Source organism: Lissotriton vulgaris, chromosome 7 (genome assembly GCF_964263255.1).
Source record: "Lissotriton vulgaris chromosome 7, aLisVul1.2, whole genome shotgun sequence".
Lineage (NCBI taxonomy): Eukaryota > Metazoa > Chordata > Amphibia > Caudata > Salamandridae > Lissotriton > Lissotriton vulgaris.
Window position 1 is genome coordinate 1,036,606,792 of NC_141695.1, and position 22,699 is coordinate 1,036,629,490.

A 22,699-nucleotide genomic window follows, 5' to 3' on the forward strand; every position below is an offset into this window, starting at 1 on the left:
TCACTAACCTAGTAGCAACGGCTTCTCCTGGATAGTGGGTGCTCTTAAAGACCAGTGCAAACGCTCCTTCCTGAGAAGCAAAAGACAACATGAAATATTAGAAGGTCAGACTAACTGAGACCTCCATGGGCTTGATGTTGACATAGGAACAGTCTTTACAGCAAGGTTTGGTTCACCTAGGGAGATGTATTTTGTCAGTTAATTCAAAACATGCTCTTTGCACATATCAAGTGTAGAAGTTGACAAGGGCAGAAAATTACAGCCTGAAACGTCACATAACTGCCAAACTAAGAATGCATATGCAGTTTTATTTGTAACATAGAGGTATCCTCTAAATAAAGTGGTCCACACGTCCATCCTGATATTAGCAACACATTTAAAAGTATAAAACAAGTGTGTAGTAGACCCTGATGTAGCCAATAAACAGTAGGCGCCATAGAAAAACACTAATAGAAATGTAAATAGGTTGATGATGTTGAATGGCAAGATAGAATGTTACTTTCATGTGATGTCCTTATTTTAAACTTTTTTCAAATAAAATAGTGATTCACAGGAATGTTTTTCTCGGCATCAATATTAGACCACGCAATCTGTTGACTTTACCTCGCCCATAAGATTAAGCCAATATGATTTTCGTTGGAAATAATTGGTGGCATTGATGCTAGGAAATCTGCAACATTCTGAGTCTTCCCTTCTCAGAACACTGAAAAATACACCAAATATCCACATTATGCCCAGCCTGTTTGGCTGCACTTATCACTGACATTACGGTTGGATAAACACAGGTGGTACCAAAACACTGATAGCTGCGTGATATGTTACAGTGGGACACACCTCCCAGATCATCATATTTATTACATGCGATTAATTTGACTTCTATTCAACTGTGCACAGTTCTAGAAATGGAAAACCAGAAGTTCAGGTGCCTTATACAGGAGTACCTACCTGACTCTGAGAAATACTGGTACTCTCCAATTAAACGTATTGCACCTCTGCTGAGAAGTGCAGGTGCTCTCTCTCTCCAAATAAAGAAGTGCAGGTACTCTCTCTCTCTCAAAATAAAGAAGTGCAGGTACTCAGTATCTGACAGCACCTGGCCATTTAAAGCACGAATTGGGCATCTATACAGCACTTGCTTTGCCAATTTACATTAAAAATTCTTAGTTGTTGAAGGGGGGGGGATTGCATTACCGCACTGTAGGTTTTGCATAGGAAGAATTCTGACTGGCCTTCCCTTCGCAGGAAAAGATGAAAGGCAAGTGCACCTACTTTGGAACTGTGAATTATAATGCACTCACTCTTTTCTACTTTCCACCCTATATTAAATATGAATTGAAACACATACAGAAATAATATTTTTTTCAGAAAACGGACGATATTTTAATGCGCATCAATGAATGCAATGGTTTAGGTGAAAGTGTTTTGCATGCCGTCAGAACTATATATGCAAATTACGGAATGCAGTAAAAGCAATACGCTCATTTGAATACCCTAGAGAAAAAGATCCCCATTGAGGCATGCATTGATGCATGCAGGGGAAAATGAAGAACTCACAACATGTTATTTTAGGTGACACATAGTTTGACAAATCATCAGTCCAAATCTTGGTGGGATTTCGTTTTGTATAATGAAAACAAACATGCTCTTTGAATGTATATTTAATTTCTAATGCCAAAGAGGCCATGGTATGATAATTTTTGTGCGCCTGCACACAGATGCAGAAAGCCTTTTTACAGCATCTGCTCAGACTTTGTAGCATTGTGAGTTATATTATGAGCTGTAGACTTAACAGCTCGGAAACACTGAGATGCAACAACTGCTCCAAGTTTCTTGACTGTGCTGTCTGCTGCTCATGCACTAACTCGCAGAGCTGGTGAGTTGTTATTGAGTTACATTGACCTAATGTGAGAAATCAAGGCCTGTTAGCAGTGTCCCCCCACTTTTTGGCCCCATTATGACAACTAGATGCTGGTTTTCTGACTCTGAATGTGCCCTTGGCTCTGCTAACCAGACCCAGGGCCTGTGCTCTGATTAAAAGTGGATGGTAATTAGGCATAATTACAATTGGTACTGACAACCTACCTGTACGTCCCTAATATATGGTTGGGCATGTAGCTTTAGAGGCCCAGTAGATTTAATGCACTTAGAGTGCACTACTGTGGTGCCTGCCATAATTTTTAAAGCCAGCCCTGCCTTGCAGTCTGCTTTTAAATGTAAATTATAGGTACTTCCAAAGTTTCATACTACTTTATTGTTAGATATAAGACACTCCTTAGGTCTCCCCTAGGTGCCACCCCAGGGTAGGGTGCCTTATAACTAATAACAGGGACATGATTGGTGTGGGAAACCCTCAAGGAGACCTTCTGGAAGAAGATTCAGAAGTTTGGAAAAGTTTGGAGCAACTTTGATGGAAAGCTTTATAAGGTGACTGACCAGTTGAAGAGAGTCAAGCCACCAACGTAGAATCGCGTCCCAGCTTGGATTTCAGGTTCATCCCGCTGAAAGCTCTGAAGCTCCAGCCTTCGATGAGACTTCCAGGAGTTGACTGGGGCCTCGTGCTAAACCAAGCTGCTGTCATCAACTCGAAACCCGGCCGAAACCTGATGTTGAGCCTCGCTCGACATCAAGAGAAAAACCTCTAAAAAAACAACTAAGTGCTAAGGTAAAAGTTTGACTGAGACATCCCACTTAGTGTATTCGACCAGGACTCCATTGCAATTGGCCTCAACCTTAGACTTGGTCCCTGTCAAGTGTGACCCGATGTCCCAAAGTGGAGCTTTGGGCTTTTAAGCACTAGACAGTTATTATTATTTAAACATTCATATCTGTTTCCCAACATTGGATCTTTGCCATTTTAGTGTCTATTTGTTCATAAAGATAGAACCAATAAATTGGTGTTGGATTTATATTATGTATTGTGTCTTATTTATTTAATGTATTAGTGTTTAAATGCTTTACACACCTGTCTCCCAAGTTAAGCCTGCCTACTCCTTGCCAGGTACCAAAGGTTGAGCAAGGGAATAATTTATTGAGACCTTGCCTGAACCTTTTATTGTATTTGTGGCCTTACAAGTGTAGTGGTAGGCCCATACTTTTCACTACCAATAAACCACTTTCCAAGACCTAAGGAGTATGTTTTTGTGAAAAACAGGTGCTCAGCTTGTTCACTGTAAAGGTGCAGAAAATATTAATGATACCACAAGCCTCTTATTTTTAGAACTGTGTGTATGTAAAATGGGTCCATTCTTTTATCAAAAAACATACATACATTAATTTTGAATCTCATCACACAGACAATGTCATCTATCACAAGCTTGACACGCTCTTCATCACAGAAACATGGTTCACACCCGTAGTTTCACATTTCCTAGGAATCGCTTTTCCCACAGGGTTCAGCATCCATCCTGTGGCTCACTCACATAAGGCAGTTGGACTCACTGTCATCTGGAGTCCTCCCGGTCCTGCACCATAGGCAAGCAAGTAACACTCAGCTTCATGGGGCTGTTTATATGCCATTTTCCACTCATCTACAGGCCTCCCTGACAGAACAAGGACTTCATCAATGAATTATCTGATCTACTCACCACCTCGTTCTCCTGGCATGGCCACACCACCCTCGTGGGTGACTTCAACCTTCCAGGCAATATAAACTCAAAAAACAAGAGAACAAGAGACACCCATTTCAACCTCATCGATATATACTCAACATGGTACACATGTTGCACAACAAACATATTCCAAGGAGCACCTCCTCGGCCTTATCTTTTTAACATCACCAACAATCCAAGGTGAACTGCCCATACCTCTGGAACAGACATGCCACTTTAACATCCCCATCTTCATGTTTAGACAATCTCATAAAACCTCATAATTCAACTTTTCTCTCACCATATCAACCCTATGCCCAATGCCAACACCCTTCCAAACAACCAACAATTTCTTGAAAAGATATGTGAACATACACTTCCCAATTACAACACATGTGTGTAAGCAAAGGCATTCAGCACTTTGGAACTCTGAAGATACTGCTGACAAAAAACAATCCATCCTTAGATAGGATAGAAAATCGAAGAAAAACAGAATTACCAAGGCCCTCCTGATACTGAGTGCCTCCATGCAACATGGAGACAGCTCATTAGATCAGCCAAAGCAAAGTACTATACCAGCACCATCACTGAATCCACCAACAGAAGTACAATGTTGTTGAAGAAAATAAAGCACTTCATCAACCCCCTGCCAGAGCTGCTTATTTCTCACTCCAAAGAAAACTGCAATGCCCCCAACCTCTTATTCCATGAAAAAAAGCAGAATGCCTGACAGCACATCTATTGAACCTAGCCTGCTTTAATTCCTACTACCACCCCTTCCAGTACAATCCTACAATGCTCTCTTGCCCTTAATTACAATTGTTATTACCTCCATCACTCAAGGCAGCTTCCCAGAAGCTCTCAAGACAGGTCTAAACTTCAGACTCCTAAAGAAACCTAAACCAGAGCCTGATGACCTCACCAACTATCTGCCCATCACTCGCCTGCCATTCATCAGAAGGATAGCTGAAAAAGAAGACTATGTTTAACTCCAAGACAAGATCAAGGCTAACCACATCCTGCATGACTGCCTACCTGGTTTCAGATCATGTTGCAGAGTTAAGACTAAAAACATAAAGATAGTAAAATATGCTCTCTTGATCAGAGATGAAGATTACCCCTGCCTCCTGATATTGCTGCACCTCTCAGCTGCCTTCAACACAGTCGACCTTCCCACTCTGATACGCCCCCTGGGGTTTCAAATGTGACTCACCGTCAATGTCCTTCACTGTTTCTTCCCCTAATTTTCCAATCAACACCAGTTTGTTTACATGGGCATATCCAGGTAATAAAAGATCCCTATAATTTATTAAGTCCTGTACTGTCTCCTGTTATCTTTACCCTACACATGGAGCCACTTGGTGCTCTTCTTACAGATAACAGCATCAAGATTCACCAATATGCTGATGATACACAACTCCACTTGAAAGTCTTTTCTGCTTCAGACATCCAAGCCTCAAACATCATCCAAACCTGTCCTACGCCTTCCTGAATTTCATACCATCTAAGACTGAATTCCTGTTATTTGCCAGATACAATACAAAACTGTATCAGAGAAATGATTCTTGACAGATTTGAACCCCAACTTTCACCAAATGCCAAGTCACTTGAATTCACCCTGGACACCAACCTCAAAGTCAAGGAACACATCACCAAAAAACAAAGACGGACTGGTAAAGCTCTCTCTTCTAAAGAAAGGCAAACAAATTTCCCAGGAATCAACTTAAGGACTGCTGTTCAGGCTCTCATACTTTCGCATCAGGATGGTGGTAAGGCCCTAATCCAGGGCCTCCTAGACTCAACACTAGCACCTTTTAGTGGCATACTATATGATGCAGCACATCTCATCCACGTCCTGAAGAAATATGACTATATCACCCCTATTCTGATTGAATTATGTTGGCTCCCCTTGCCAGCCTGCACCTTCTTCAAAACCAGCTGCATCATTACAAAGCCATCACAACCAGCACTCCTGCTTATCTTGTAGTCAAGCTCTCAATAACCAAGCAAGTCAACGCCGTCTCCTCCTCCTGCTTCAACACCCTCCGCATGCTCCGCAAGATCTACAGATGGATCCCGAAAGATACAAGAAAGACAGTCATCCAGGCCCTCGTCAGCAGCAGACTCGACTACGGAAACACCCTCTACTAGGGAGCCCCGACCGAGCTCATCAAACAACTACACAGCATCCAAAATGCTTCGACGTACCACGCCACGGCCACATCACCCCCCACCTGAGAAACCTGCACTGGCTCCCCGTCAACAAGAGGATATCGTTCACGCTCCTCACCCATGCACACAAGGCACTCCAGAAGACTGGCCCAGCCTACCTCAACAGATGGCTCTCCTTCTACATCCCCAACCACCAGCTACCGTCCGCCGACCTCTCACTCGCCACCGTCCTGCGCATCCGAAGAACAACCACAATTAATGTTAATGTTTGAGCTTGTAAAGCGCACAGCTACCCGTAGGTTTCCTGGCGCTGTATAACGCTGGGGAACCCGTCCTGGCTTTCCCTGTGGGATGGTCCCTCCTGGGAGTCCCCAAGGTGGAGCCAGGCATCCCCGGTGTTGATGGGGCCGTTGTGGAGATTAGGCAAGCTAAAGCCCAGAGTTGCCGAGTGGGACCCCTGATTAGAGTAGGCACCGAAGCGAGAATTATCGAGTCCGCTGACCCAAGTCCACGACCCTGCCGCGTCGGGAATTGAACCCTGGTCCCGGCCAACTTCTGCTCCCGGGTCTGCCGCTTCTAACCAGTGAGCCACACCACTCCATAAGTGGGAGATCCAATGCTTTAAACATCCACAACTCAGCTTCCTCTTCTCTTACTCTTTGACTTTACGCTTTTCCTTGACCATGTACTGCGCTCCATTACACTACCTTTTGGTTGGTTCATGCTTTAGAAATACTCTATACATACATATGCATTGAACATCTACCAGTTATTGTATGCACAGCAAACATCACAGTTTGGGAACATAAATCACAGCTTTGTGTTTCCAGGCTCTGCAGCCTGCAGCTCATGCATTAACTCAGCGATTTACCTACTTAATTTATGCACAGTGAGGGAGAAAATTATGGAATGAACCTGAGTCTTCACTGCACTAAATATGAAATATGAGATTATAATACTGCCCTTAGACTTTCCGAATGCACCAAAACTGCAGGCTCATGTTTGTGGCCAGTTAAAGGCACTGGTGAACAACACCTACTGGCCTTGGCTCCAAACTACAGAGCAAAGGGAATTTATTAGACAGGGTTTCAAGACTCAGCTCTCACTTGGAACACACAGCACTGAGGCTTCTTAACCCCTTAGCTGCAGCGGCTATTCTGCCGCAGTGCTAAGGGGGAGGGTGGGGGGGCTGGCGGGGCTCCCGTACTCGTGACGGAACTGCTCTGTCACGAGCCTCAGGTGGGCTGTGCTTGTGACGGAACGGTTCCATCATGGCCCCGCCCGCTTAATAGAACGCGTGCGCAGGTGCGAAATCAGCACCGCGTAGGCGCGGCAAGCGGGCCGTGATGGAACGGTTTCGTCATGAGCACGCAACGGGTTAATGAGAGTGTCGTTTGAGAGGTAAACTGCCTGGCTGAAACAAAACTCCTTTAAGATAGCAAGCTCAATTTCTGCATTCATAAACACACATTAAGTATACAAAAGTGTCATGTTTCAGGTAACAGTACTTTAAAAATTAAAAATTTGATGAGAAAATGTTAATCTGAAAGTACTAAAAAGTTGCAGGGGCTCCTGAATCAGTATTAAAAAATAAATGTATTACAATAAGTACATTTTTATATGATGTTAAACTTAAGGGCCCCCTCTACACTAAAGGAATGTGGAAATTTTCATTTGTAGATGTACGCCCACATTTAGATTTGTGGGTGAGTGTTTGTTCAACTTTAAATTCAACCAACTGTAAAGTTGAAGAAGAGCTTGGCTACTAATCTGATTCTTTTATTGAAAAAATGTATATGGAGAGTTTGCAGACACAATAAATTTAAGCTTATCCTAATAAGATCAGATGAGGAAAAATGAGTCGATCAGTTAGGTATGTTATGGAACATCCCAAAAGCAGCTGTTTCAGTTCAGTGCTCTGAACCTCTAGGAGCCAAACTCTTATCATCACTTCCTGCTCTAAATCAGCAACCAATGGCCGCCAGCCTCAGACCACTGGATGCACTATATTCATATATAACCTTTTCAACATAAAGTATTGGGTATCTTTGTACATGTATTCTCCTGTTGTTGCTGCACTATTGATAACTACGCCCCCGCCTGGGGATCTGAGGCAGTTGCGGGTGGCAAGGAGAAACCCTTTTGAGAAATTCCAAGTACACAAATGTGTAACACTACCTACTGTACAATTGGGAATGTGCAAGGACTTTCACGAGTTAAACTTTAAATATCATACAGGAGTTTAAAGTGCAGTTTTCCTTAATACGAAAATAATCCATACTTACAAGTTGCTGGATGACTCTCTCCACCAAGGTTGAAAAGCTGATGTCTTCGCTCTCTCTGTTGTCGTACACATACTTTATCAGCTTTGGAATTACTTCTGTATCCGTTTCGGATTCAAATTCATAGCCTTTCAGCTCCTGGAATGTTTTGTGCAAAACGTTAGATAAAATGTTTCTTCTTGCATGCCAAAGTTGGCCTTTGGAAGAGGACGTGAAACATTGTTGTAAAAGGAAATTTCCGAATAACAGTTTTCTTTTCAGCTACAGGCTACAAGAAGATTCACATATTATGCAATGTGGGATTTGTGGGCAGCTCATTAGGTATGCACATGACAGAAAGTGCTCATAGCAGGCAATAAGAGTGCAATGGGCAGCTCTTCATTAATAATTATCATAAGTGTCACTTGTCATGCAACATGACTGATACTGACCGTTATTTAGTAGTTAAGCACATAAACATTTCTCATATTATAGAATATGAGTGGCTTGGGCAGTGACTCAGGAGGTGTGCAAATACGAGCAATTAGTCATCTAAGGCAACGTGAATGATATGAACATCTTTCATAAACAATGAACATACCAGAAATTTCTTAAGGTCCTTATAATTTGTAATAATTCCATTGTGGATGACAGCAAATTCTGAAAAAAAACAGAACAAATAACACTTTTGTCAATAAATGCATGTGAATAAGTTATGTATAATACAATTGCCCCTAAGTACATTGAACCAGGTCTGATGGAGCCACAGGGCCCCCATCCACGAAAACAAAAGTAGAGATATATCGATGTAGGGGTGTCGTTTTCTTAATTTTTAAAATTCAGCAATATTTCCACAAGCATATTATTAACTCCTTGCCTGCGGGGCTAATTCCCCCGCTGTGATGGGGGGCGGGGGGCGCGCACAGCGTCCCGGTGCTCATGACGAACTCAGCTCGTCATGGCCACACCTGTTTTTAAGAACATTCAGCACAGCTGGGTAATTAGCCCTGCGTGCGAGCGTTCAGACAGTTATGACGAGCTGAGCTCGTCATGAGCGTGGGAGAGGTTAAAAATGTCACCGACTCTTCCCACAAGGTCCTACACACAAATCTTTCCACACGGGCCTATTCCATCTGTACAGAGTTTTCGATGGTGGAAAAGTCTGCACAGGCGAATGGAATACCCTGTGCAAATCCACTGTAATTTTTTCTCACCTGGAAGAATTTTTCTCAATTGAGAAAGCACTTCCCTGTGGGAGTAAACTGCTCCCCATCCCATCCTGGAAGGGGAGTTACTCAAGCCGTAGGCAGGAGAACATCGCTGTCCATTTCCAGGGTCAGATGTAGTTAGAGGATGCCCAATACCCTACATATTTAAGGGTATTTCTAAACTTCCAAGCCAAACCACACCTGGAATGTCCTTCTGCAACCTAATGAACTGGATTTACCTCCAGTGACTTCACTGCACTTATGGCAGAGATCTCCACACTCGTAAAACCATGTATGTTCTTCAGGAATCCCTTTGTAGATTCCTGGCAATTGTAAAAAAATGACATTTAGTCATAAACGTATGTTTACTGCTTCCTTTACCTTTGTGAATCAGACCCCTAAAGTGCACTTGTCATTAGCCATCTCTGGGAAGCAGTGTTAAATGATGTTAGAAGCAGTTACAACAGGAACGTTTTCTTTTGTTCTTCACACAATTTCACAGCACATTAAACAGACAAAAGTAATCTAACCCCTGTTAGTCAATTTTGTTTGCTCCCTGCAAAAATTGTAAATTGCAGAATCTAAGAAAATCAATAAATGATTGCAATCTCACGAACAACTGTGAAGGTACAGCGTGAAGATTGATGTTAAAGTTGCATTTTACCCGTTTGAGTCTTGTTTAGAAAGGTTTCAACTGCAGGAGCAAAGTGTGTATAAAGCAGCTCAGTACCAATGAGTTAGATTAAAAGTATTTTAAACTCTATCAAGCCTCATCCTGTGTGTTAAACTGCACTACTGCTCAGGCTCTGAATATGAAGGACTTTTACATAGTAACAGTGCAGGACGTGTTACTGCATTGCTCACTGTTATCACAATATGGCATTAAGAAGTAATAGTTTTCTGCAAGAATGTCCAGCGTAGTCCCCGGAGGTCCTGATCCAGGTAAGATTTTCAGGATAATCATTAACCATGTGAATTAGTTTCATTCGGGTTCATTTTCTGTAAACGCATCTTACCTGCATATCCTGAGAATCTAGCATGGATCCATCACACCTGGGCCTTTGTTGGGCAGACCCGGTTAAGTAGATTATTCCCAGAGCACATGTTTCCACAATGTATGCTACACCTGCTTGCAAACCAAGAAAAGAGAGTGTCTACTGGTAGAACAAGCATTTGCAATGCAATAGGTCTCGCATTAGGAAAGTTTGAGCTATTGGTATTGTAAATGGCAAAGTTTTTATTTATGTTTCTTTTTTTTAAATAGCTAAATTAATAGCTTCGTCATTTACAATGCCAATAGTTATAACTTTCGCAAATGTGATACCTATAGCATTTGTAATGCAATATGTTTTGTATTTACAAACCGCGAGAGGACAAAAAAAAGCTCTGGACCACTGCCTCTTCCCAGGCCTTCAAAAGGGACCTCAAAGTTCTCCTCCTCCAGAGACACCTCCAAAAGTAATTCACGTCCTTGCGCTATTTGTGAGTAAGAGGATTATGGTTCGATCCCCGGGCTAGGCGGCAGGGGTCTGCCCAGCACCATGTGATTCTGGGCAATAGCTTGCTTAATCTTCCCAATGGCCCCCAGCGCCGGGATGCCTCCGGGTAGCTGTGCGCTTTACAAATACTGGATTCACATTTACATATTATTTGGAAATAAGACATTTGAATAAAGTCAAAAGAGAAAGAGGCACAGCATTGGGTGGGATAGAGAAGCTTCAGGACAATGGTATGTGTGCTGTAACAAACTCAAGTTGGCTAAAATAATTGAGATGTTGACAGTGTGATGAATAGACATGGAGGTGGGACAATCATGAACTGTCCTGTGATCACGTTGCCTTGCAAAAAGGTAAAGGGTCAGCTGCGGATATTAAAGCTGACAAAGACGGAAGGAAGGGAGAAACCCAGTTCATCTTCAAAAACAGTATGTACAGAAAAGTGCCTTTCCAGAAACTCTCATTGATTTTTAAAGAAGAAAACAATTTTCCTCCCACACATTGATTTTTAAATAACGTGAGTACCTTTTCAAAATTCTCACCTGTATATTGTTAACAGTTGTCTTACCAGTAAGATGTAGCTTAGACCTCAAAAATGCCAATGGAAGTTGGCCCAGACCAGGCTGGGAGGAGCGGGCGGGAGCTGGCAGGGCTGTCTCATGATCTCCTCTGCCCCTGACACACACTGAGCAGAGGAGGCTGGAAAGGGCGAGAAGAGCAGAAAACAGCACTCTGCACCCCCGAATTTTCAAAAGCAGCCCCAGTGGGGGCGGGATCTGAAGGAGGGGACCACCAGGCGTTCAAGGTGGAGTGAGGAGCCGGCCGGCGGGGGTGTTGGACTGGAGGCACCGGGCCGCTCTCTCCTGCAGCAGCCAGCCATGCAGCTTTGGTGGAGAGGGGGCGAGCAGGACTGCAGCTGAGCAGGGGCGGCAGCCCCCGGAGCTGCGGCGTGACCGGGCTGGCCTGAAGCCCCCCCCCCACCCCTTCAAACCCTGAACCCCGTGTGCACTGGACCCGGCCACCGACAGCCCCTCTGGGACAGAGCAGGTAAGGACACGGCCCGTGAACCCGCATGACTTGGCGAGCAGGAGGCGGGGCAATGAAGGGTTAATGTTTATGTTGCGGGGGTGGCAGGGGCGTGGCATGTGCGCCTAGGAGCTGTCCCTTAGTAGCTCAGAGGGGGCGGACGTGTGTGTGTGTCTGGGGGGCGGCGGTGGTTTCACAGCTTTGGGGTGTCTGACAGCAAGGGGAGACGCGTCTGGCCACTCGTGAGTGTTTCTGACAGTCCTGGGGAGGGTGTGTGTGTCATCTTTTGGGGGCCTGAGCTGCATTTGGGGTGTTAAAGTTCTAAGAGTCATTTCCGATAACTCTGAGCGGGGCCAGGCTGATGTGGGAGGTTTGACACTTTTAGAAAGGAGGCCGCTCCAGAGGGTGCCTTGCTAGTGTGTTTTTTTTTTAAATAGTTTTTATCTGACATCTCGGAGCGGGGGTCTTGTGTCTGTAGGATGGGGTCTCAGCTACGGACTGAGGGCGTGCGCGGTCCTGGACTCTAGCACAGGGGAGCTGACATAAATGACGGGGCAGGGGGAATGGGAATTGAGTGACAGGGAGTCTGACATTCATGAGAAGGGTCTGGCATGCTGGTTGGGGAGGGGGCTTACGGCGAAGGGGTTGAGGGTTCTGGAGGCACTGGCGGGGAAATCAGGGCCCTTGAGATCCCTGGAAAAAGACAGCTCCGGGTAGGGGTGGTCTGGCAGATCTGTGGCGCGTCTCCCAGCTCTGCCCACGGTGCAGTGTGCGGCAGCTCCTAGAAGCGGCTGACAGCTCCTGGAAAGAGCGAGGGGAGGGGGTGGCGGCGGCAGGCGCAACAGAAGTCTGACAGCTGTAGAAGAATTAAAGTGCGACCGCTCTGTGGGGGTCGGACAGATCAGGACGAGGTCTCTTTAAACCGTTTCGGATCAGGCGTAGGCATGGCCAGGCGGCTCCAAGAGGGTGGAAGGGGAAGCCATTCTCGTGTGTACTGTACTCTGCACTGTTTACAGGGCAGCCCTCCTCGGTTTCCCCACCCCGCCCCAGACTGCCAATGCTTGGTAAAAGTCCGAGCTCTGGTGTAGGTAGTTTAGCCATACCCCCGAGTCAGCATCGCGATTTCATTGCGGTGATTTAAATGACCACCCCAGTGCAGTATGGGTGTTGTAGTTCTTTACTTTGGCTTTAGAATGTTTTCTAAAAAGCCGAGGACTTGTAAGCGGTATTCCGTGGGTAGCAGCGAGTTGGCGCCCTTGGTGTAAGGGCGAGCACATGGCGTGCTTGGTGTAAGCCCCGTATATAGCATGTGTACATTGATGCCTCGTGTCACGCATATAACCGGGGCATGGAGTGTGTGTGGGTTCGGTGAACGGTGGTGGCAGGGGGCTACAATCCCCAAGTGGCCGATTTAAATGAACTGGACACACACATGATGTTTCAGATGGATCGGACACCCACATGACTCCAGGGGGGAGACCGGGATACGTGGAGCGCGAGAAAGGGCTCGGACACATATAGATTAGACATACTAGACAGGACCACCGTTCGGGGCGAACACACGAGGCACAGTAGAGGAACTGAACACAAAATAGGTGTAAAGGGATTAAACACGTTCACAGAAACACAACTCGAACCCACGGAGGCTGTGCAGCAGGATACCACGCACAAAGCGGGAGTTGGGGCAGGTTTCCCTCTCTGGACTGTGCTGCACAAAAGTTCACGCTCGCCTGTTTGTGCCCCTGTATATCTCTGTCAGAGCATGGCCCGCTGTCTCTTTTAAGTTTGATTTATTAAGAAATAGAAACAAGTCCCGCGGCGACCCGGAAGTCCCGCCTCCCGAGCTGCCGGCGCATGGAGCGCCCTGCCTGTCCGAATCAGCCCGGGTCCCCAGGAGGGGGCCGGGGAGAAGGAGGAGTGTGGCGCCTGTTGCGGGGCCGGCGCGACAACAGGAAACAGCGCCCCGGTGCCGAAGGAGGGAAGAAGAGTCCTGCTGCCGGGCCCTGCAGCTGAGGAGAGCCGCCGCATGAAGGAAGCCGGTGAGTGGGTTGCTGAGCGGGGGGAAGCATGTGTGCGAGTGCGGGGGGGGGGAAGCATGTGCGCGAGTGCGGGGGGGGTGGGCTTTGTATGTGTGTGTGCGTGCGTGCGTGTGACTGTGGGGGAGGGGGGGTGTGTGTGAGCGAGTGTCTGTGTGCCTGTATGTGTGTGCCTGCGCTCGCCTGTGTGTGCGTGCGTGCATGCAGAGGGGTGGGGGCTGCCTGCCTGCGTCTGTGTGAGCAAGGGCTGAGTTACTCTGCGCATGCGCGGGTCAGACGCGCGCTCCCGCAGTGAAAACTGCGAAGGGATTACGCTCGTGTCAGATTGGTGTCCACGTTCCCAATAACGGGCCACAATAGGTCTGAAGCAGACACCCTCAATGCTCACGCATTGAGCGTAGGTCTGCTCGACCTAAAGATGTGTATGACGATTTGTTAGGGAAAAGTGTTTAAAAAAATCCTTTGTCTTTATTGAGTCCCCAAATTAATCGTTATCACTCATTTAGTCACTCCCTCTATGCCATGGGTACTTACAAACATTTCCACAAGTATGGTCTGTCGAGTGCACGAGAGCAAAATTATTACCAGCATGGTCAGCGTGCGGCTTTATGGGAGTTTAAGGTGGGCATAGAGGAAGCGAAACATCTATATGATGTGGTCAATGATTCATGGAGATATTTTGAGTGTTTCACTACATACTGCTCCCTAAATTAAGCCCTTAGGCTCTGGAAAAGTTATAGATTTGACAATACTCTGTTATCTTGTATAGAAATAGCTATCCCTCTACTGCACCTTGGGGTGAGCCTTCTCTGCTTGCTATCGCTACTTTCAGAGAAGCAAGTGTAACACGCATTAGAAATGCAATAGGTCTCACATTTTTTTAGTCAGAGATATTAGCATAGCTTAACAGCTATTTGACAGAAATTGCCACTTTGCAGGTGCCCAACAGAGCATTGCTCCGTGAAACAGCCTGAAAGCCTAAAACGATGTTGATAAGCCAACAAAAATAAAAAGGCAGATCAGGATAACCAGGAGGAACAGCGGACGTATTGGGATGGCCAACGCAAGCAAACAATGAGTGAAATCGCCTGGGTGTGACCCAAGCACACAAAGGCGGGAGAATCTGGCCCAAAGCACCAATAAAAACCCATATTTCTAAATGGCACAACAACAAACAAATGGCAATTCATAGGCATGCCAAAAGCTGATAGAAGAGATTACAGAATGTCTTGCAGACAGCTCATGTACGCTGCCTAGGTTTGTCCTAAAAACAGAGGTAAGTGATGTTATAGTTAGGAAAAAGAATGAAAAAAACCTAGAAATTCACAGAAAATAACAAAGGTTATGGGATGTTTTAGTTAGGCTCAGATTTCACTCATACAAAGCCATTGAAATTCAGCAGTTATAGTTACCTGAGCTAATGATCAGCCCGATATTGTTTAACATCGTCATGAGACCTCTGATTACTGTCATAAGGGCGCATAATGTTAATATCGGAAATTATACGGATGACACTCAACTTATCCTATCCCAAGAGAGAGAACAATCTACACCCCTGGAAGTGTTTCATGCTAGCCTGCGAGATACAGCACAGTGGCTGAGAGAGAACTCGCTAAATTTCAATGCTGATAAAACCGAGATTCTTTACTGTGCGGCAGGGAAGTCTCCCCCCTTATTTCCCACAAGTTTCTGACCACTAGCCACAGCCAGTCCACTGACCCCGCGAAGAATGTACAAGATCTGGGAATCATGTTTAGTAACAAATTGACCCTTGAATCGCAGGTTAATAAATCCGTGGGGAGCTGCTTTGCTATTATCAGCAAACAAAATCCACATTCGGTCCATCACCTGTTTTGTTTGCAAATTCTGCCATAAGTGCGCTGGGGATGCTCAGACGTGGGTCCCAGGCACTCCACACCACTGGAGTCAAGCTAGCTGGGCTGATGAGAGGTGTTACCTCGAAACCGGTCCGGTCCTCGGATGCTTGATTCCGTTCTGGGAAGGACATGGCTTTTGTAGTTCGGACTGGACTGTTCCCATGGGGCACAGGGTCAGAGCTGATTTGCATATCGCCATTGTCTAACCCAGGGTGGTGTGGAGTGCAAAAAAACGATGGATTTGGGCCCAGATCTTTGGACTGGGATGAATGTGTGACATTGATCCACATTCGTTCCATCACCTGTTTTGTTTGCAAATTCCGCCATAAGTGCGCTGGGGATCCTCAGACGTGGGTCCCAGGCACTCCACACCACTGGAGTCAAGCTAGCCGGGCTGATGAGAGGTGTTACCTCGAAACCGGTCCGGTCCTCGGATGCTTGATTCCGTTCTGGGAAGGACATGGCTTTTGTAGTTCGGACTGGACTGTTCCCATGGGGCACAGGGTCAGAGCTGATTTGCATATTGCCATTGTCTAACCCAGGGTGGTGTGGAGTGCAAAAAAACGATGGATTTGGGCCCAGATCTTTGGACTGGGATGAATGTGTGACATTGATCCACATTCGGTCCATCACCTGTTTTGTTTGCAAATTCCGCCATAAGTGCGCTGGGGATGCTCAGACGTGGGTCCCAGGCACTCCACACCACTGGAGTCAAGCTAGCCGGGCTGATGAGAGGTGTTACCTCGAAACCGGTCCGGTCCTCGGATGCTTGATTCCGTTCTGGGAAGGACATGGCTTTTGTAGTTCGGACTGGACTGTTCCCATGGGGCACAGGGTCAGAGCTGATTTGCATAACGCCATTGTCTAACCCAGGGTGGTGTGGAGTGCAAAAAAACGATGGATTTGGGCCCAGATCTTTGGACTGGGATGAATGTGTGACATTGATCCACATTCGGTCCATCACCTGTTTTGTTTGCTATTATCAGAGCCCTTCGGAAGATTCTTCCGGTCCTGCCAGTTCAAACTCGAGCATTGGTAGTACAAAGCACCATCCTAAGTAAAATGGATTACTGCAATGCCTTAGCTCCAGAGGATTCAAACTATAGCAGCTAAGCTAGCCTTGAGGAGGCCAAGACGCTCATCGGCCTCTATGGCCTTGTCGGACTACACTGGCTCTCTATACTGCAAAGAGTCCAATTTAAGTCTCTCTGAATAGTTTTTAAGGCCCTGCATGGGTCCGGACCTAAACTAATGCAGAATAAATTCGCCTGGTATGTCCCTGGTAGAAGCCTTCGCTCCTCCTCAGCTAGAATGTTCGAGGTGCCAAAATTAAAAAAAAAAAAATTAGGAGGTAGAGCCTTTAGTACCTCTGATACCCGACTATGCAATAATCTTCCATTTGAGTGGAGACAGCTGGAGGATTTTCTTCCGTTCAGGAAGAGATTAAAGACATGGCTCTTCCCTAGTGCATAATTCTACTATTCTGATGATACCCCTTAGCATGAGCCCAACTGGGCACACATATGTTAGCGCCAGGGTGCCTGCTATGTGACAGTGCCCTTTACAGGTGTTGAAAATAAATAAATAAACTATAACTTACACCCCAGCCATGCAGTACTTATGACCTCACATATTACATGACCCATGACATGGTCAGTGACATCAGTGATGGCATCTCAAATGACTTCACTGAGAATCATCTTTCATCAAATGATTATACTGCAGTTTATTATGTACCGTGGTGCATAGCGTGTACTGCAGTTGTAATGTTCTGTGCAATTTGTTGCCTTAAAATAAAGTGACCCTGTGCAATGCATCTAAAATAGCAGTAATGTTATGGCGTGCTTGGATTTCCAAATTGTCCTAAAGAGGTGAATGCTCCTCTCGTCGCCCGCTCTCTACTCTGCTTCAGGAATGCCAGGAAAATACATTGGTCTGGTCTGAGGCGCGTGGGTCATGCCCCCCCCAAATATATTTACAGGATGGAAGGTCCTTCCCGGGTAAATAAAACATCCTTTTCAATCAATTCTACCCTTATGTCCTTTTAAGGTACTGCCAGAGTTAACACAGGTGTGCATCAAACAGGTACATATTTCAAAGAGAAGGTGCCAGCATTCTGTGGGAGAATGTGCGGGGGGAGGGAGCAAGGGTAGAGCGGTTTGTCAAGATTTGACAGTTACCAATACATTTTTGCGAGACACCTGGATTTTCCTCTTAACATTGAAATGTGACCCTTGTCCTGTAGCCAGTACCGGTTTAGTGCTCGGGGCAAAGATTTGAGTAACCCTGTCATTATAAAGTGCTTTCTCCTACTGTCCCCTGAAGCACACCAATGCGCTTTACTATAAGCCACTTAAGACAGTGGTTCCCAAACTGTGCACCGTGGCTCCGTGGGGACCCGGCAAACCTATCCAAGGGAGCCACGTACCAAGCACTTTAATGCATTTAATGTTGAAGGGTCTGTTGGCTTCAGTTAAACTAATTAGACTTAACACCATCGCTGCTACAGCAATTCCCCCTCTGTGCTGATGATTTCTGATTCCCATTGTTCATGACGAGCTCAGCTCGTCATGACCACACAAGCAGTGTACTGCATGACGAGCTGAGCTCGTCATGAGCATGGAAGGGGTTAAATGCATGATGTTGATGATTTGTAAGTGACATGCCTAAAGCTGTAAACGTAGTGCTTAATTGATGGCATGTCGAGGGAGATAACTAACCCTGGGCGAAGAACTTCGCTACGCCCACAGAGTGGGCGTAGTGTTGCCTACTTCGCCCTTTGCAAAGTAGGCGTAGCAGGCAACACTACGCCCACTCCGTGGGCGTAGTGAAGTTGCCCGCCACCCGCCTCCCTCCCGCCCTCCCCTACATACCTAATTTTTGTAAATGCTCAAAGAAAAGTAAATAAAAGGCTCTTACCTTGTCCACTGCGTCCCGGGGCTCCCTCTTCTCGTGCGCGCCGCCGTCTTGAGAAATGCACATGCGCTGGCGGCCGCGCATGCGCATTGGTATCCAAGATGGCGGCGCGAACGAGAAGAGGGAGACCCCTGACGCAGCAGACAAGGTAAGTGCCTTTTTTTTACTTTTCTTTGAGCATTTACAAAAATTAGGTATGTAGGGGAAGGGGGCAGGCGGCGCGTAGTGGGGCTACGCGAAGTGCGTAGGTGGCCGTAGTTTCTCGCCCACTTTGTGTAGCTTCGCGTAGCCCCACTACGCATACTACGCCCACCCTTAGAGATAACCTCCATATTTCACTGGATCCCCACATTCCAATACTCCCAAAGTAAGGGGAAGATGCCTGATTTAATTTGTTACTCGTTAATAGTTTCGTTTTTTCCCAAATGCATTTTACACCAATGCAAGTTATCAGGAAAGTACAGTTGTGCTGTCTATTAAACACACTAAGTATTAAGCATTGACATTTGTACTTGAACCATAGGTACTTCCAGTTCTTTCAGTACATATACATTTCCACACAGGCCTGCTCTCTCCTTGAGCACAGGGAAGTAAAACACGATATATGGCATAATGCCAACATTTAGAAGCAAGAAAGGAGGGATGTTTAAAAAAAAAAAAGTCTAAAGAATTTGTTTTACTTGCATTTAATTGGAGGCAATTTTAGGGAGGAAACTGCAAAAATAAAGCTGCACGTGGTCTAAAAAATCATGTGTCACCCTGCTGAGACAGGCGTGTTGGTACATATGACATGGGTAGAAATGGAAGGGCATGCAAATATTCTTCTACCGCAGAACACTTTGGCAATGGGGCTACGTGCAGTGGGGTGCTATCTAGCACTGCACGTGGGATACAAAAGTTTGAGAGGGTACTCTAAAAAAGACATGTGCAAAGAAGTTTAACTAGGAACATTTTATTAGAGGCGCCGCCCTAGTAATACGAAACACCTTGCGTATAGGATTATAATACCTTCGTCAGCATCATCCCAATTATTTTCAGGGTGAAAAATGTAAGTACTCCCGAGGCCGGGCTTACATCCCCCCACACACTTTGAAAAAAGTAACAGTGGGTAGCCACCGGGAAAGGCCAATGGGTCATGGGAGCCAAGGGTCGAAAAAGTTTGGGAACCATTGACTTAAGAGCTCGCAAGGGATAAATGTTTTTTTTTTTTATTTGGTTTGAGAAGATGAAAGGGGGAGTCACAATTCACAGAATTCGTCAGAGAGGCACGTGCGAGGGGCAAGGAGTGGGTTTTGAAAACTGAAATCCCAGCCAAGTGCCCGCTGTCACCAACATGCCTGGATTTTAATCCAACAGTACACTGTTAAGTGCGATTTTTTAGAACATACAGTGTTAAAATAGAAACTATAATTCCCAGAATACAGAGTGCTGTTGTCAAAAAAGGCTAAAAGTCGGTGAATGTGTTACACGTAGAACCGGACCAAATCTTGGCGAAAAAAACATTGATTTAATTATAATTTCCACTGAAAACGATTACAAAAAAAATTCCTTCCAGACAAAAAACAACTAAATTCATGAAGCGTGGAGTGCCTTGAAGTCCATTAAAAAGCACTACTTGGAACTAAAAGCATGAACAGGGATAGCGGTTGTGGTAGCCTAGGAAGGCTGGCTGTGGGACTTGGTGTAACCTCGGGAAACGGCCCCTGGTGCACCAGTGTTAGCTACGCCCCGTGCAGTTGGCAAATTTTGCCAAGTCGTGATTTGCTCAGAGAATGTAGTACGGCCCCTTTTAAACCAACACATTTTAAACTGATCACTGACATACAAAGGATGCGCTGGTACTTAGTGGACGGAAAGAACCCCACTCCCAACGCCCCCCCCCCCCCCACCCCCCACACACACACACACACACACACGCGCACACACACATTTGGTAGTAAAAATCTGTATTATTAAGGTTAATTAAGGTGCAGTAGCACCCGCTGCACCAGTGATAGCGCCTCCCCTGAAATAGATTAGCTCACAGTGCTTGATAAGCCCGCCTCGGCTGTGCGGTTTAGGCTCGGTGTTGCACACAGTGATGCAACCAGAGCCTCATTACACTTAATCAAAGCACCCCAAAAACTGGTGGTAAAACTGGGGCAGGAGAGACCAGCGTAGATCTGGCTTCAAGAGGTCTCTGTATGATTCAGGACAGGCCGGCGCCCCTGGAAGTCTGTTAGGGCTGGGCTGAGTCCGCCACATAGCAGGTTCATGGCGACCCCATGAAACAGACTCACAATAAAACCTGAATTTTTACATGCAGAGAAAAGGATCAAGTGGGACACCTGAGTCGGGGCCAGGTCTCTGAAAGCGCAAATTATTTGTCTGGGTTGATTAAATTATGTGGCAAGAAAAGGGAAAGTTCTATGGCATAATGTCACAAACTCTGTCTCAGAATTATTTTGCAACAATGTCAGGGTTAACATTACACCTCGTTAGTGGTAGTTTAATACCTGCATCCAGAAATTAACAATGGATAGGTGACGAGTTAACCTTTTCCAAGTTTCTGCCACTGTGCAGCACCATATGTGGCACTTTTAAAGTAACTTTTGATCCAATCAAACTAAAAACATTTCTTTGGGCGAAAAACTTGCCCAAGAAGTGGTGGAATATGTGAAAGTGAGGTAAATGCTTAATTATGTGGAAAATGTTGCAATTGCTGAACTGCTTAATTTCAATGGCCCTGGTTAGACTAACTGCTCCTGACATAGCATCAGCACAAGGACTTTCCTCTAAAGAGTTACCAGAATGTGGAGTTTATCAAATTTGTGAGCATGTAAGCAAATACTGTGATATTTGTAAGCAAGTAATCTGAATTCTTTACTCTGATCTGAAATGTACACCCCTCGTGCACACACCCCAGCACACCATGCCCCATGAAGATGGTCTAATATGAAAAAGATCTTTGGGTGTCAAGGGTCAGAGAGTTTGCCCTCTCCCCATCTCCGGAAAGAAGTGGTCTAACTTGAGTTTAGGAAACTCCTGAAAACAAGCTTTTTAAACTAAATATGATGGTCACATTAGAGGGAGTGATGAAGAAATCATCAACATCCAGCCGGACCCTAACTCTTATGGAGTCAGGATTTCTCGCTGTTGTGTTTTACTTCAAGTTCCAGCGCCCTGAAGCTGTAAAGGATGCGTTAGCCATCAGGCCACATATCCTCACAATTAAAAAAATGGAACCAACGTTAATTCACCACATTACTTCCTGGTAATAGTGTAATTTGACGAAGAATACGGTGAGAACATAAGCAGGTTGCACATTTTGGTCCATGTGTGAGAGGCGGAAAGCGTGCTATGACGTGACGTGACAGAAGAAGTTTTAAAGATCCCATTGCAGCCAAGAATAAGCGCTCGCCATAGCACTGTTTATATTTGCATCGGGCTACTTTCAGTGAAAGTGAAAGCGTGATGCAAAAATAAACACGCGGCTCCCCGTCTCCTTTTGGGGGCCAGGGGCAGCCTTAGGCATGTGCTAGCTGTGCACCTGCACAGGGCCACCAAACCCCAGGGGCCACCACGTCAATATATATCCATAATATAATAATCCTCTGAGGATGGATACATATTTGCATGGCGGCCCCTAGCAGGGATTTGGCGGCCTCCGGCTCTGTTCCACTTCCAAACACCCTGACCCCCTCCTCTTCACTGGCCTCCGCCTCGCCTGGACCCCCTCTTCCAGGGCCCCCTACCTACACTCCCTGCCAAGGGCCATCATGAGCCTAGAGCCGCCCCTGTGGGGGCCCATCAGGACTGGATCTCAGAGGCTTGTTCACATAGCATGCCTCTGAGATAAGAAAATGCTTTGCGACAGCCGGGAAGGAGGAGACCCAGTCCAGATGGGCCGTCCCAACAGGGGAAAGGGCAATAACACAGAAGCCTAATTTTCAATGGGAAGCCACCCTTTACAATAAATGGTGACGCTACCCAATGAAAAGGAGGGGTGGGGCTTCAAGCCCCCTTCTGAAATATACTCACCCACAATATGTCTCGCAGATGCGTGCATAACATGCGCGCCGCAACGCAGGTCTGCGAGACCTAAAAAGGAAGTAACTTTATAATAACTGAATTGAAATGA

At 45.9% G+C, this 22,699-nt stretch overlaps 1 protein-coding gene across 2 annotated transcripts in view; it reads right to left on the bottom strand.

The window, feature by feature from the left end:
- Window positions 1-22,699, bottom strand: part of GFPT2 (glutamine--fructose-6-phosphate transaminase 2) — a 112,901-nt gene that overhangs the window by 43,660 nt on the left and 46,542 nt on the right. For both annotated transcript variants that reach the window (XM_086931468.1, XM_086931467.1), the window contains exons 5-7: window positions 8,622-8,680; window positions 8,045-8,179; window positions 9-70 (exon numbers count right to left, since the gene is read on the bottom strand). In XM_086931468.1, the coding sequence (XP_086787594.1) occupies window positions 9-70; window positions 8,045-8,179; window positions 8,622-8,680 (256 nt within the window). The remainder of the gene's footprint in view (window positions 1-8; window positions 71-8,044; window positions 8,180-8,621; window positions 8,681-22,699) is intronic.